General features: G+C 49.8%; 1 protein-coding gene across 4 annotated transcripts in view; it reads left to right on the top strand.

The window, feature by feature from the left end:
* The window catches only part of NRF1 (nuclear respiratory factor 1), a 67172-nt gene that overhangs the window by 37268 nt on the left and 13499 nt on the right, over nucleotides 1-16405 (top strand). For 3 of the 4 annotated variants that reach the window (XM_067317591.1, XM_067317590.1, XM_067317592.1), the window contains exons 9-11: nucleotides 1490-1647; nucleotides 5940-6064; nucleotides 7874-8208. In XM_067317591.1, the coding sequence (XP_067173692.1) occupies nucleotides 1490-1647; nucleotides 5940-6064; nucleotides 7874-8043 (453 nt within the window). In that variant the 3' untranslated portion in view covers nucleotides 8044-8208. Of the gene's footprint in view, nucleotides 1-1489; nucleotides 1648-5939; nucleotides 6065-7873; nucleotides 8209-16405 lie in introns of those variants that run through there. The other variant, XM_067317593.1, reaches the window with a different exon arrangement.

The raw sequence follows: 16405 nt of genomic DNA, 5'->3' as shown, positions 1-16405 counted from the left end.
GGAGATCTGGGTTAGCTCTGAGTGAGCGATGCTGACAGAGAGCAGCACAGAGCAGAGATGCTAGCTCAGATCTCAGCAGCACAACCTTCGCTTTAGTACGGAGAAGCGTCCGGGTAATTGCCTCTTCTGCAGGCCCTGCTCCTTCTCTTTTCTGACACGACTTAGCCATCTTGGCGGGGCGTTGTACATCACAGCAGAGACCTGCTTTATCACTCAGATGTGTGTTGCCATGTATTTGAAAAAATGTATGTCTGTTCCCCCCTGTGCATGGCGGTGGGAAATGCTTCCCTGCTCAGGCTCGCTTCAGTTCTGTTTTGGCATGGCCAATGAGTGCCACAAACTTGATCTGACTCTCGAGATCTCTACCATCTTATGTGAGGAGCCTTGAGCCAGCTCTGCTTCTATGGACTATTTAGCTTTCTCCATTATAACAAATTGAGGGGTTTTTTTTCATCACTTTCTGTGATCTTCTTATTAGTGTGTGCCAGGGTCTTAGCAAGATGATGAGTGGCCTGTAATGTTTATGGGGATGGGAAGAGAGACAGGGGAGAAAAGACCTTCCTGCAAAACAACCATTAGGATTTGTCGGTTGATGGGCCTTCATCCTCTGATTCTCTAGTCTTTTGATCCAGCGCTGCTTCCTATTTTGCATCCTGGTGGGTCTTTTGACCATACACTCAATGTCTCATGAGTTATGAAGTCCCAAATGCACAAGCAAGGACTGAGTGGAAAATGAGAAACCAGGGCTGGGTGATCTTTAAGTGTTATGAGCCCTCTCCATGTAAAGGTCTGAAGTAAAGAAATTTAGAGTGCCTAAAATACATGAACAGAGCACTTTCCTTCTACTATTTTCTTTTATTAGTTGTATTAGTGCAGCACAAAGAAATTCCAGGTATGAACTCAAATGGCTTTGTGCAAAGTGCTGTACAAATAAACCCTAAATGGGAACACAGTCTGTTCCCCAAAAGGACAGCAGATGGATGCAGACAAGTAGATACAGTGCTAGGATCCCAGGCTCCACAGAAAGGCAGCTGCTTAATAAACTGCCCAGACTGACAGACCGTGATCTGAGTACAGCCACGATCTAACCGCTGCCTAGGCTTGTGCTGGACATGGCTAAAAAAGAGGGGTTTGAAGGAGGATGAGGTGCCCCAAACATTTATGGGAAATGCCTTCCATGCGTGTGAGAAAACACAGGTTCTTGTTTGAGAATGGAACATATGGAGAACAGCAGCTAGAATCATGGGCTGATTAGAAATTCATGGCTGAGAGAGGATTGTAGGGTCCAAAGGTGTCCACAGGTGGCTCCCCACCTTCTTCCCCTGGTGCCCTTTTTCTTGATTGGAGTCTCAGAGCGCATGCAGGATTCTGCAAAGACATCTTGAATCTATCTGGCTCCTTCATTTTAGGAAGCGCCATCCATTCACGAGATGACCTCCTATCCCAGAGCCTTTTTTTGTTTGTTTGTTTGTTTGTTTTCCCCCAATAGGTGGAGCAGAACTGGGCAACGCTACAGGGGGGCGAGATGACTATCCAGACGACGCAGGCATCAGAGGCCACGCAGGCGGTGGCATCATTGGCAGAAGCAGCAGTGGCAGCATCTCAGGAGATGCAGCAAGGAGCAACTGTTACCATGGCACTCAACAGGTATGGCTGAGCGGAGAAGACGTGAAGCATGTGTGCTTGCGCTTCCTCCAGCTTCATACTCTAGTGGCACAAAGACCGTTGTCCACAATGCCAGTAGAGGCTTTTCCATAGCGAATTACTTGTTCGCCCTGTGTCCAGGAGTCCACCTCCTGTGTCCAGGAGGACCGTTCTTGAGTTCCTTTGTAACCACAGAAGCACACTGAAATGGAAATCTGTGGAAAAAAATGGATAGTAACTGTACCCTCTAGCGATCTTGTTTGTACAGCAAGAGTCCAATTACAGAAGTAAGCTGGCTAAGCAAGCAAGAGTCACGACGTGCTAATAGCAGCTTTTAAGTGTGCTGGTCTCTCTCGCCCTCAGTATTGTTAATGGTCCCTTATTAAAAGGCTACGGCTGAATTTTCCACTTGTGTGGCAGTATAGTCTCTCTTCAGGAATCAGAATCTCTCCCAAAGGCCAGTGTTTCTGGTGTTTCTCCCAAATGTGTTTCTGGAGTAGATGTTGAATGAGCTGCAAGGTAATGCTTCCTCTTCATCTTGAAATGAGCTCTGGTAGATCTTTTTGGTGGTACTCAGTATTTACTGAGGCCTGTGGTGTAATCCTCTATGAGTCCATGCAGCTGGAAGCAGTGTCTTTGCTCAGCTCCAGTGAGTTGCTTAAGCTTTGCCTGCTGTCCTTAAAGCCGGGAATGGTTATGGCGTGCTGCAGCTGCATCCTGGGAGACCAGGAGGACAGTAGGAAATGTGTGATCAGCCCCAGCAGCGGAGAAGGTTTCACGCTGGTGAGAGGTTGGCAAAACATTTTCTTCATCCAAATCAGGATTCTGTTGCAGCTGTTGGCTGAGCAGCTGTGGCAAAGGACAAGAGCCAAGTCCACAGTGGTGGTTAAAGTAAAGCTCTAAGACCATGTTATAGACAGATAGCAAATTACTGAAATGGCCACTTTGATCCTGGGGACGTTCAACAGCTTGCTTCCAAATTGCTATTGCAAGTGAGCCAAGAACAAATCTAGAACTGCTTCTTCTGTTTGTGATCAAGTCCATCAGATATGTTCTTTTCTGCTACCTACCTTTCAACTATGGCTGATTAAGTAGGCTTTTTTACTAATAGTTCCACTGTAAAAGTAAAATTAATCTTTTTAGGAGATTGTAAGTAGTACAGCTAAAATAACTAGACGTGGAGCTGCAGAAAAGAACTTCAGTGTGCCTTTGATTTTATTTCATGCCATCACGCTAGTTTTAGCCCTTAAAGTCACAGTGAGCAGTTCTTTTCCCTGCATTAACTTAGGAAATTAATAAAAAGAAGCGTTGTTAGAGCTAAAGAGAGTCTCCTAGAAAATATGAGTGGAAGAGCCCTCAATAAATGATTTAGTCCGTGCTGTGCCACGAGACAGGATCAGCTGTGTCTAAACCCAGGAAAGCCCTGAGAAGTTTGTCCAACGAGCTTCGTAGTTCAGGAGCACCACGAGGTCGGTAGCAGCATTGCAGTGGGAATGACAGGCCTCGCGCTTTCCCCATTGGGCGCTGACGGGTTCTTGTGCTGCAGCAGCGCAGGTCACTTCTCGACAGTGGCAGCATGGGCTGGTCCTTGGGTGGGCTCGCTAGTGCGCTGCAATGCAGCTGCGCTGACTCCGGTGCTAGTTGTGTGCAAGGAGGAAGCAGCCGCTCGTGAAAGCATTGGGAAGCCAGCCATGATAGGAGCCGATTTCTTTCCCAGCTTGTTGTCTCCCTCTAGTTCTCTTTTCCTGCTGACCGTGATAGGGCTGGGAAGAGACGCCCGTCTTTCCAGGCAGCTGCCCACCAGGGCCCCTCCGCGCAGGAGGAGGTGTCTTCTTCCTTCACCGCAAAACGCTCCTTGCGACTTCGGCTGTTGCGGGAGTCGGACTGCAGCCTTTCCCCTACCTGTAAGAAGATCTCAGCAAGACACCAGGCCTTGAGAGCTAATGGATCTTACCAGCTCTGGAAACTTTATGCCTAATTTAGCTCAAAGCTGCCATCTCTCATTCATTTTTCGATGGCTGCTGACAGAGAGCAGAGGAGTCTCTCGTAGTCCCAAGTAGAGCAGTATCTCTGCAAACAGCACGTTGTGACAGATGAAGCAACCTCTATCAGGTTTGAGGATGGGAAGTATCAGGCCTTCTAGTAAAAGAGGACAAGGTAGGGGAGGGTAATTGATTCATTGATTTGAACTAATTAATGTTTGTGGAGCACACTGTAACTGGAAAAAGCTTTTATGCAGCAGATCATTATTATTTTGGGGGATGCAACCTTAACAGATTATTAGAATACTAAATTGCCCTTGAAAGTGGATTCACATAAATGTTGTGTGAAGTCTGGGAAACACAGTGACACCAGAAAATCCGTGTTTACCCCCAAGTTTGCTATGTTGTAACTGGCCTTCCTGCACTATAACTGCCATCATAAAGCTGCAGATTCACAAGAGAGATTAGCCGAAGGAAACAGGAAGGCAGGACAACAAAATATTCTGATTCGGTAGCAATGTTTAAGAGGTACTGTGAGTGACAGAGCTGCTGTTTAAAAATGAAAAGACACCCTGCATGAATTCATCTGGAAAGCCTACAACATTTAAGCAGGAAATCAGGAAAGAGAAGCAACAAGTAGGAGGTCCTTAGAAAATACTTGATTCAATTGATCTACCAGAGAACAAGTGGGGCAGTTGAGGAGAAATGTTCTAGGGGAAGCTAGAGGAGTTCTTTGGTCTCTTTCTTCCATAGGAAAGGCTTAAAAAAATACCTGCTTTTTTAGTTCATTAAGGTAGGAGATCCAGCTGTATGACGAAGGTGGTTTGGGAGTAATTTTGTGAATAGTAGTAGGTCACCAGAAGGAGCTAATAGTCATCCAAGAGGTCTGGAGAAATCTGAGTACTGCTGAAGGATGCTTGCAGCTTTCTGACTGTGCAACAAAATGGCAAATAAAATCTGATGTCAATAAATGCCAAGTGATACATACATGAAGAAATATTTCTTATATATACACCCAGTGAGGGACTTATACGGTATCATTTAACATTCAGCAAAGCATTCAGGAAACTATCCTGCAGGAGTCTTTGATCACTGCTCAGCTGATATTGTCAAAAGAGTAAGCTGAATATTAGAAATTATAGGGAAAGACACAGAGAACGAAACAGAATTAGGCCACTGTACTAACTCGTGGTGTGTCCACGTCTTGAGTAGTGTGAGAAATGGTCACCGCCTCAGACGTCTTACACTAGAAAAGATCTGAAAGAGGACAAGAGTGATCAGAAGCCAGGAAGAGTCCTTGTACATGGACTATGGCTCTTCAGCTTGGGAAAGAGATTACTGGGAAGTCTATAAAATCACGTGAAAATGAAAACGGAACAGTTTTGCTATTTCTTGCAATATCCGAGTTAAGGACTGCCCAGCAAAACTGAGGCGGTAGTTTTCAGACTACCAGAATGCAACATTTTTACTCACACAGCACCTAATTAAATGTGGAACGCATTGCCACAGGATGTTGTGGAAGCAAAAAGTATAAATGGGTTTCAAAGGGGATTAGACAAATCAAACTTGATGGTCCAGATGCAGTCTCAGATGCAGGAAATCAATACACTGCTGACTGCCGGAAGCTGAGAGGGTGCAGGAGGGGAAGGATCACACACGCTCCTTCCTAAATGTCTCATACTGGCTGCCCTCGCAGCTGGGCTGCTGCATGAGAGGGACCTTTGGTCTGACCTCATTCGTATGAAGAAATTTAAGAATACAGTGCTAAGGTACTAATCGCTCATTAAGAAGAATTATTAAACCACAGGGCTGGGGAGAAGTATTCCATCTTAGCTAAATACAGAGCTGCTGATGTGATGCTGGTAATGGTAAACTGGCTGAATCAGTGAAGAAAGGTAGAGCTCTAAAATCTGCGGACACCTAAAATGCGGCAATGACAAAAGAATGAGTTTTGTACCAGAAACCAGAGGCATGAGATCACTTGGTAGGACATGGTATGTCTGACTTGGATTGTCCAAAAGCTTGTAGTAAAGTCCCAAGCAAAAGGATGCCAAGGTAAGAGGGCAAGGATATTCTGCATAAGAGAGATTCAAGCTAAAAAAGGCCAATGCAATCAGCTTGTTCCCATTTTGTCCCTCCTCCATTGTAGAATTTCCCCTCTGGATAACTTCAGTGGTAAGAATCCCCGCTCTTTGGATTTGTGCTCTCTTGACATGCGATGCCTAGTTAGACCGGCTCCTACTGGAGCTGAGCTGTTCACTTATTTGTTTGTTCTTCTTCCTAATTCTTCTTCCTCCTCCCCTGTGTCCGCAGCGAAGCAGCCGCCCACGCAGTAGCCACGCTTGCTGAAGCCACCCTTCAAGGTGGAGGGCAAATTGTCCTATCTGGTGAAACTGCAGCAGCAGTGGGAGCACTTACTGGAGTCCAAGATGCCAATGGTAAGGCTGCGGGAAAGCTTTTGCCGAATCGTCTGGTTTTTCTTTGCTCTTACCTAGGGTTTTTTCCTCTCTCTGACTTGAGATGTCATGATACTGCCGGTAAAGTAGTTCTGCCTCACTGCAAGTCATCATTAACTAGGTTATGACTTAAAAGCCCAGAACAAAATGGTAGCGTTGTTTGCTTCCGCAGAGCTGGCGGCTGTGCTGTTCTACCCCTTCTGCCAGATTGCTGGTCACACCGTAGTTTTAAGGGGAAGGTTGCTCTCCACCCCCTATTTGTACAGTGCCTAGCACGGGTAGGACCCAAACTTGGTTGACTAACATAATTGTTATCTTAATAAACTTTTGCCCAAAATACTTCACTGTTGAGTGGCAGAGTCTGGCCAAAGCATTATTACCCACTCGTTTCCTTCCCTTCTCCAGATTTTTTTTGTATGCTTGTTGGCTGCTCTTGAAAAAACTGTTGCTTTTCTGCTTGGATGATACCATTCAGCCATCCATCAGCAGTGCAACCTCAGGCAGTTTTCCTCGTGCTTTTTCATCTTGCCACCATATACAGTCGATCACGTTCTAGGGATTGTCTGTAGTATTTCTCAGCTACACCTGACCGTCTCTTCTGCCAAGTCTGGTGACTTCTGTAGTTATTCAAACTAAGCTAGTAGGGAATAAATCAGTACGTTCATGAAAACTGGTTCAGAGACTATACCAGATCTTGCTAACACGCCTCGCTGGTGCTTACCCACTGCCTCCAGTTGCACTGTGACGCTTTTACCATAGTTTCCAAGTTCAGAGATGAAACTCACTGATTATTTGGATGAAATGGAAGCAGAAAGGTCAAAATAAATTCTAAAAGGGTGCAAACTGTGCAGCTGTAAAGCAACGTTGCCTTGAGGATGGGGATATTTGAACTCTAATTGTCAGAGGGGGAGAAGCACGTGCAGCCAGGTGGCAGAGTCCTGACTTGTCACCTTGTCACCCTGCTTGTGAAGCAGAATTCTTTCAGGTTCAGACCGTGAGTTTGACCTCCGGTGAAATCCTCATCTTGTAGGGAATGCACTCCTTTTAAAACACCGCCATGTAGTCGGCAGTGAAAAAGGGCAAGTGGAGGGAAGAGCAACTTCTACCCAGCATGTTCGACTTGATGTCTTTTGCTGTGGAGTCAGCCAGCCTGAAGAGGGAGCAGAAATAAAGTGAGAACCCTATCCGCAGAGCTAGGAATGCAATTGATACGGAGAGGAAGGAGTGGACTTGTGTTGTATTATGCTTTGCCGGCAGCAGGTCATAAGGGAGATAGGGAATGTGTGTTTATTGAAGGAAGCATCTGACCCCAGATACTCAAAAGCAGCAACTAATCAGATTTGCACAAGCACGTTAGCATCTTTTTAAGAAGAAAAAGTGGGTTAGCAGATCTGCGCCTCTGCCCCCTTTAGTCCGTTTCCAAAGTGCTTTCAAGGTCTGGATTCCTCTGGATGCTTCCCCTAAACAGCTCTCCTCCTCCACACCCTTCCAGGACCTGAGTCACTCTACCTCATTCATCCAGCATTGATATCATTTTAATGCAAGCTGGGTGTTTTTTTTTTTTACAGCAGGGTTGGAAATCTGATGGGATTTAGAGTGCATTAAGGGGAGAGACTGCAGCATTTTCCTCTGTGCAAAACCTCGCCCGCAGCCCCTCTCCTTGTTTCCACTCCTCTTCGATTTGCTCTAATCTCCGGTGGTATTAAAGGGAAGGGCTTTGTCTGCGCAGTAGTCCTTGGAAGCGCCATGCTGTTAGTTTTATTACGTAACCAGCTAATTTATCTCCCTTAGGGGTGGAGGAGATGTGGGTATCCATTCCTGCTGTCTCTCTATCTGGGGATGGAGGGCAGATGGATTTTCAGCTTTGGCGCTGTCGCTCAGGATTTGTCTGCCCTTACGTACGCAGAAGCCCGGGGTCCGAGTGTGAGGATCGTTCTGGACACCAGCGCTCGGTTGTTTGATGCAGTGAGGACAAACTGCTCTGAACGCGGTTCTGTCAGGAGATTAAACGGGGAGTGATTTGGTGTGATTGGTTGCAGGAAGGAGACGGGGGAAATGACTTCTAGAGCCATAATGGAATTAACCAACAAATTCCCCCCCGCTCGCTGTTGCTTACAAAGTCTTAATTTGCCAATATTTCCAATAAATGTTTTTTTTTAGGAATGCTTTTACGCATCTGTGGTTTCTTTTTGCAGAGATTTTAATCCCTTATCCATGCTACTTTCCCCTGAGGGGATAAGTTTATCCCCAACTTATTGATAGGGAAACTGAGAGAGTAGTTTAACAAATTTGCTTAAGGTCAGGTAAGGTGTTCCAGTTCCTGCCTTTAGCCAATAGATATAATTATTTTCTTTTGTTCTGTTCTTTTTTAATGTGTTATTTTTCCCATCCGCTCTCTGGCATCTGAATAATAATTAAGCGATGCAAGAGAAACAGGATGGCTAAAAAGGGGCAACTTCTGCACCTTCCTCGATGTCTCAGAAGCTGGGACTAAATTCAGCGTTGCAAGGAGTAGGGAACCGAGCAGCGCGGCTGAACCGGGATAATCTCGTGATCAGTTACATTTATAGCCAGGGGAAATAAGATCTCCTGCTTCAATGCAGTGTCAAACTAGCTAAGTGCATTATGGTTTTCTTGCTCCTCTGGCGCAGCTGGTCTGAGTCAGGATGCTGGCGCTGATGACCCAACAGTTTGAGCCTCAGATGGTATGTTCTTAAATGACTGGAATTAAAGCAAAGTAATATTCGAAGCAAGTGAATGGAGTTGTAGCAACATCTATTTGCGAAGCAGGCTGGAATTTGAAAACGCTCCAGCAAGAGGAAGCTGCGCGCTCTGCCCTCCGGGGCGCCTCTTGGTGCGGGCGAAGGCAGCTCGGCGCGGCGGGTCAGCGTGCCAGGGCCGGTGCTGGAGACTGCCCAAACCGCCCGGCTCGGCCGAGGGAAACTCGAGCCGCGTTGGGAAGGAGAGGTGACGGTGCCAGCTTGCAGCCTGGGCCTCACCGGCTTGAGCATCTTCATACTGCAGCCTTTTGTTTGACATTGATCTGATCAGGGGCTTGAAAGCTGCTTTGGCTACGGGTTTTCTGACTCTATTTTTAAATATTGATGAAGTTGGTGCTTAAGCAGTACCAGCGCAGGGCTGTAGCAGTGAGCAGCGCTAGCCCGTAAGGGTAGCAGGAGAAGGACGGAGCAGACTCGCTGCCCCAAGGAGGTCGGCTTAACTGACCCGAGCTAGGCATAGCCAGCACCCAAAAGGAGCCTTGCTCGCGCGCCTCGGTCCTCCCGTGCGCCAGCTGCTGCTCTTTTTCCCGGCCCCGGAGCACATTTGGCAGACGAAGCTCAGCTCTGCCCTGCCGGACAGGCTGCCGGGAGCGCTCGGGTGCCTGCCGCTGCTGTGACAGTGGCGCAGGTGGGCACTAAGAGGAACCCACAGCGAGACTCATCCATCTCCAGCCCCCCGATCGTCCAAAAAATTCACTAGCAATCTCAGTAAGGCCAAAGGGAGACCGGCTTACGGTGAGGCAGGATTATCAGGTTGTGATGAAAGCGTGGGGAGAGCATTAGGACTCCGACATGAGCGAGGGGGGATTAGCAAGCTCCGTGCTTTCGCAATCAGAGGAATAAGGCATCAGTATAGAAGCATTTCTTGCAAGTTCGCAGAGGATGAACACGCGTATAGTTGGCATTTAGGGTGACGGGGACTTGTTGCACGTGGGAGCTGTCCCAGTTGGCGATTTCTGTATCAGAAGCTGCTCAAACGCTGAAGAGGCCTCGGCTTTGGGTGAGGCTGCCGAGCCTCCCGCACAAAATCAAGGTGTCAGGTGAAACCCGTGTGCACCCTCAGCTGAAGGGCTGCAAATACGGGAGGCAGGCGACCCTCCTCCGTGCAGCAGAGACCTGCAGGCCTGCAGCGAGGTTGCCAGGTCTGTCGGGCTCTGCGTAAGCTGTTTCCAGTCGAAAGTACGTCCAGGAGGGGAAGGCAGGAGCTTCCATCCGCGTGCGTCTCCTGAAGAGCGTGAAAGCAGAGAGGGGTGCGTAGGGCCAACCCAGCAAAGAGAGAACTGCCTGTCCTTGCTCTTGGATGCCCCGGGACAGGGAGGTAAGGCACACTGAGCCTCTGGGAACCCGTGGCTTTTTGCATGATGAAAAAAAGTAAAGGGCGAGGGGGGGGGTGCTTGGAGGCTGATCTGCTGCAAATGTGACTCTTTTAAAAGTTATTTCTTTTTTTCTGCTAAATCTCTTTTTTTTTTAGGGAAGAAGGGTCCAAATGAGTCACTAGCAACTTGGCAAAGTGCAGATGAACTCACTTGCGACAAAGCGGACAGGAAGGAAAGGGTAGAGTTCTTGCAGAGTCTTCCTGGTGGGAACAGGAGTTGTTTTGTTTTGTTTTTTATGGGTTATTGCCCTGAAACAGGCAAGAGAGAACCATAACCTGAAGAAGAAGCGAGAAAGATGAGTTTTTGCAGATGCGTTTCGCTTGGCAGGGGAGAAGAGAGGATGGTGCCCACCGGCAAGGAGAGCTGAAGTGGCTGAGCGCGGGTGCGTGGGCGCGAGCGCTTAGCAGGAGCTCCGAGCAGGTCGCTGCAGGAGCAGGGAGAGACGAGTCCTCGGGGCCGAGTTACCGTCAGCAGCAGGGCCGTGATGCGCTCTGAGCAAAATTCGTTGGCGTAAGCCTCGGTCACAACGAGCATATTCTGTGTCGAGTACGTGCAGTTCTCCGCACGCGCCCTTTGGGGGGGTTCCTTGACTGCAGCTCAGCCATCTCCGCATTTGCATCCCTTCCTCATCGGCATCCGGCTGTCGGGAGAGCCGCGGTGCGGATGGTGTATGATACGCGGCGATGGGATCGTAGGATGCCGGCCACGTGCTTGGTGCCAGCGGTCTGCACGGTGCTGCGAGGTGCTACCCCAGCACGATGAGGGCCCGCGGCCGCCCGGCACGCTGGGCAGAGCGGCTGGCATCGCTGCTCCGTTTGCACCTCTGGCATTCCTAGTCCCGGTTGAATCCTACCAGCCGTGGTAAGATTGGCATGGCTTGCCTTGCCCGGCCACGTTAAACCCATCACGATGGACCTCGCGCTTTGCGCCGCTGTCCTGCGTCACTCTTGGGCACTAATCCTTGCCCACGCCGGCGGTTCGGGCTGCCCTGCTGACACGGGGCTGTCGCGGGCGCTGTGCTGCTTCGCTTTCATGTGCTGGGACCGATGACGAGGTGACTGCTGCTGACGATTAGGATTTGTCTGCCCACCAACCGGGGCTAAAAATAGTGGCTCGGACATCTCCTTCTTGTACTGTGCTGAATGCCAGATTTTTCCTTCAATCCAACTAACCAGGCACTGCCTGCACCGACAGGCGGTTGTGTTACCCTCCAGCCCAAATTCAGAGCTTTGCCCAGGGTCGGGACCACTCTGGGCATGGAGCGGGGTTGTCTCATGGCCGGAGCAGGAGGCTGATGGTGGAGGGCAAGATATCCAAGTTCTGGTTTTAGCTTGTTCAGTTCTGGTTCTTGGCTTATTGCGTAACCTTGGTGAGTACCTTGGCCGAGGCACGACGTGATTATTTCTGGGTACGGTACTTGTCTTTTGGGATAGTGAGGCACTCCAAGTCTGTCATATGAGATCCTTGGGAGGAAAAGGGGGTTTTTGTGTTTGTTTGTTTGTTTTTTTTTTTTTACATGATGAGTGCTAGTGATATACTGCAGGTCTCCTCTCCTTTTTGCAAAGATCAGCTGGGTCAAGGAGCGCAAGGAGAGCCTGCTGGGTAGTTTGGGCTCCTGTTCTGTGTCCGAGCCTCGCATGAAGTCCACAGGCAGCTTTCTTAGCTCTGAAACATGCCTTTGAGCTTGCAAGATGGAAGGCAGCATCCTGGGGAGACACCGGGAGCTGCTCAGTTCCTGCCTTTATCAGCTGCTGTCCTCCAAAAGGCAACTGCCTTTGCTCCTCTGCCTGTTTGAGATGATTTTAACAGTATCCAGAAAGGGAAGTCAACCTCACCAGAGGCAGGGGGTCACTGCCAAGTCCTTTTCTGGTTGAGCGTTTATAGCGCTTCCTTAAGTGCTGTTGGTTTCAGCGAGTTTCCCTCAGCAAATGAGCTGTGCCCTGTCTGAGCTCATCTCCTGGCTTCTTGATGACCTTAGAGCATCTCCAGGACCTCCCTTGCCCTCCCCGTCTCCCCTCCCCTGGTGAGTTTTGACATCCATTCCTGTTATCAGGCGGTGGAGACTTACAGGCCCTCCAGCTGTCACAGCTGATGCTGTCCCGGTTTAAGCGTAGGCCATTTACCTTCCACGTGTCCTGAATTAGGGGAAATGGACAGGAGGGCTGGGTCTGTTTAAAAATTAAAGCTGATTACAAGGCATTAACATTGCATTTAAAGAAATAGACAGCAGCCCTCCTCTTTCAGCGTAGTTGCAATATGTTCCCTTTTGTTCTGGTCTGGAGGAGGGCGCAGGACTGGCATCTACTCCAGGCTGATCGGGGTTTCTTCTTTATTTATCTATGAATTTGAAAAGAGGAACGGTTCGATGCCAGCTGCAGTACTTTAAAAGCACTTCTGGCCCCGCAACCTGAAGGCAATTCCCGTCTTTGGGATCATATCAGAAAGCTCAAGTTTTCTCTGCTGATCTCGAATTTCTTTTGGAAAATTCTGGCGCTGTCGCTCTGTCTCCTGAACTGTTGTATTTGGAGGCCTCATATTTGAAGGATCCTGACTGCTTTGCACGTGCGTTCGTAGGACCGTGCTAGTGCCAAAATGCAGCCAGTCTCTGGGGCGGCAGGCAGCAGTCAGGAAGAAAAACTGGTTTTTGTTGTTTGTTTTTTTTTCCGTAAAGGCTCAGCTTCACTGAGGTAGCTGGATTTTAAGGAGTTCTTGGTCTGAGGTCCTCAGGGCTGAGGAAGCAAAGGGCCACGGTTATTTCGTGCCTAGAGGGACAGAGGCCTGAGCACGTTGCGTGCAGGAGGGGCTGCTCCTCCTGTGCTTGGCCTGGTTGCAGAGAAGGTTTGAGCTGGGGAAGAACGTGGATTTAAGGAAATGGGCAGGACTGGTGTCTTTCCTTACAGAGGTGTGTAATAAGGGACTGAACATACGTGATTAATAAGGGCCTTTGCAGTGTGGCTTTCCTGCTCGTCTTCAGCAGCAGTGGCCTTGGTTTTCAATTTTATACAGTTGTTGCTTTCCCAGGTTCTCCAGGATCATCTCAGTTTCCTTCACACGGTGACCCTGCACACGAGAAAGTAATAAGTAAATCTGGCTGGGCACACTCCGAATGAATGTGCTGCTTTACCAGAAATTCATTGTGCTGCTAGGTTGAATTTGAAGCCTATTTATTTGGTGTGTTTCTCTGTGTAATATTAATCCAGACTTCTACATCTTCATCTCGCGGTCCCTCAGTATTCCACGTGGCTTCAGAAACAGTTACCCAGTGCAGGACGCCTACTGCAAAGAGACTAAGTGTTTTGGCCAGTCAAGCGATGTATGTGGTGTGTATTTGTATTCACTGGATGTTGCTTTTCTCCATCTCTTAGCCAGACTCTTCGCTTGGCTTTACCGTTGCCAATGTTGCAGTTAATTTCCAGGTGCTTGTTTCACTTTACGGTGGCAAAGTCCCCAACAAAATTGGCTTTGCTGGAGAGCCACGGTGCTGAAGTCGCGAGCTCTGCCGGTCTGCTCTTGCTGACATCCCCTGAATCTGGATATCTTGGGAGGGACGGGGCGTTCGGCGCTCAGCTTGCTGGAGTTTGGTTTCATCTTTGCTGGTGGGAAAGACACATTCTGGCTGCCGGCTGCGTAACGTGATGGAGACGGCAGCTCCATGCAGCCATGTGCTTCCTTGGCCAGGATAAACGCTGGGCAGGAGAAGGAAGGGACGCTGTTGTCTTTATGGAGTAAAGTCTCATTTTAACCAACGTGTGACTATGTAGGATTTTGTTTGAGAGGGTTTTTTTTTCCTAGTGCAGATGCAGAAATGGCAGTCAACAGTGTTGGGATGTTTCCCTGAAAATTATGTCTAGGGACACAAAACTGGATAGACGAATACTCTTTGCTTGCCGCTGTTTCCAGCCCAAGGATTGGGATGTGAAGGGATGGAGCTGTCTGTGTGAAGCCTTGTCAGCAAGTTCTCCCTACTGCTGCCACCAGGGGATCTGTGCTTTGGCCCTGGGTTGGGGTAGGAAGGTATCTTCCTGCCAAGCTGCACATCTTCAGCGCTGCCCTGTTTTATTTGTAGCTCTTGGCCTAAAGGAGAGGGCACAGGTGGAGTCGGAGGCTTCGCTGGTGGAGCTGTACCAGCAAAGCTCCTCCGAGGGACGGCTGCTCCCGCCACCTTCGCAAACCGTGCACCGGTGGAAGGACCGTCACGGGTGGCTTCTCCCACCACGCAACATCAGGCTGGGGAAGGCAGCTTTCTGCCATTTCTGCTGGACACAGCTGTGCTGACAAAACGTGCTTGTGTGGGTCTGGCCTTAAGTGTTCGAACCCCAAAGTGTTGATTTGGGTGGATGGTAGGTCTGGCTGAGATCAAAACCAGCCTGTGCTTGCTGCTCCTTATCAAAAGCTGTTCAGTGCTCCTGGGACAAAGCATACGTGTGATGGACTCTGCCGAAAACAATAATTTATTCAAACCACAAGCTCAGCTCGTGGCGGCCTCCCCCTCGAGGTTTTGGACCCTGTCAGATGTGGGGCATCGTAGCCCGTCCATGGAAGAGCTTCCATGTTAACACCAGACAGGAGACACCCGAGAGCTGCCTCACTTGGCCCTGCTGGCACAGTCTCGGAGTCTGGATCCCCATCGCTCTCCAGCTGCTCTTCCTGCTCCTCCAGGCAGTCCCGAAGGAGAGATCCCAGCGTGCCCTCCTTGCGCGCTGGCCTAGCCGAGCTGCTTCCGGAGCAGACTGCTGCTGGCGCGTCCGCGGGGATACCGGCCCGCAAAGGCGACCCGTGCTGCTCAAGTTGTGTAGGGCTTCGTTTCTTCTGCGGCCGGATCCCACCTGGCCCCTCGCTGCCCGGGCGCAGCGTGGGCAATGGCAGCTCAGCGCGACTTTTAGCTTGCAAGTAGGTGGCCTGCTGCTTGGGGAAGTGGTGTTCCCTCGCCCCCAGCCACGGGGCGATGGGCGAGCGCTGACGTCCCCGGCTCGTCCGTGGCCGCATTGCTGGTTTTCTACCTGTCCTACGCTGCTTCGCTCTCGGACACCGTTTGAGAGCTCGGGGAATTGAAGGAGCAACCTGCGATTGCTCTGAATCGGGGCAGATGGAGAGGGGCTTCCTAATTGCCCTGCACCCCGGCGTTACGGCAGAACCGGGCTGCAGTCTGCCTTCCGAGCAGGTGCCCTTTGGCTACGAGCTGGGCCGGATCTGGGCACCCTCTCCCGTTGCGCGCGCGTGGAGAGCCTTTGGAAAACGTGCCTGCATTTTGAATGGATGGAGGCTTGTGTGACCTGAGGGCAGTTGTGAGCTCCAGGCTCTTAATGGCTGTCAGTGGGCGTAGGGTGCAATCTGATCCAAATGGGAAGCTGGCTGAAATCCCAGCAAGCTGTTGTAACTGTGTAAGGCATCTTATGAAATGAGATGGTTTTTGTAAACTCTCCCCCCCCCCCCCCGCCAGGCCCCCCACTAGAAGGAGAAAATACCTTGCAAGCTAAGCTACGAGCTGGGGCTTTCCCAGGGACACTGCTCCTCACGGTGCGTCGAGGCACGTTCTGTACGTCTGTCCGTTTCGGAAGCGAACAGCCCTGTGCGTTAGACTGAAGTTTCTTCCCCGCAGAGCTGCTCGCGCTTTCCGTTCTCGGCGCAGCTTCCTTCCCTCCCTGTTCCTCCGCAGGCTGCACGTCCCCCCCGCTTGGAGGGCTCGCGGTGCGGGATGGACCTCTCCTAACTGGGGGATGCATTGGCTCAAAGCGCCGTTTGTTTTCAGGGTTTTCTTTGCCTTTAGAAATCGCTCTGTCCCTCCTAGAAAACAGCCTCAGCTGCTTTCGTAGCAGGGTTTGACCTCTTAAGTTCCCGTGTTTCTTTTTTCTTAGAGTGCCTAGAGATTCATTCTGTGGCTGTATTTATCCTCTTCATTGGATCTCTGTAGCAGGGACTGATTTTAAGGCCTAAAAGCACAACCCCATCTGTCTTGCGCCTCTGGGGCATAGTAAAGAGCCCCATCCTGCCACCGCCGAGCGTGTGAGCTGTCTTGCTTGCAGAAGTGTTTTCATTGTCCACCAGACCTGCCTACGGCAGAAGGATGAAGACGGCGGGTTTTAATTCATCTTTCCCGAGAGGCTGCACTGGACCTTCAGACTTCTGTTTTTCCAAGCGAAAGTCTCCCCTCTTCATGGGCCCTCGTG

This window comes from Apteryx mantelli, chromosome 1, assembly GCF_036417845.1.
Source record: "Apteryx mantelli isolate bAptMan1 chromosome 1, bAptMan1.hap1, whole genome shotgun sequence".
In the NCBI taxonomy this organism is placed as follows: Eukaryota; Metazoa; Chordata; class Aves; order Apterygiformes; family Apterygidae; genus Apteryx; species Apteryx mantelli.
Note: the sequence above shows the minus strand (reverse complement) of the source record. Positions and strands in the feature narration are given on the sequence as shown.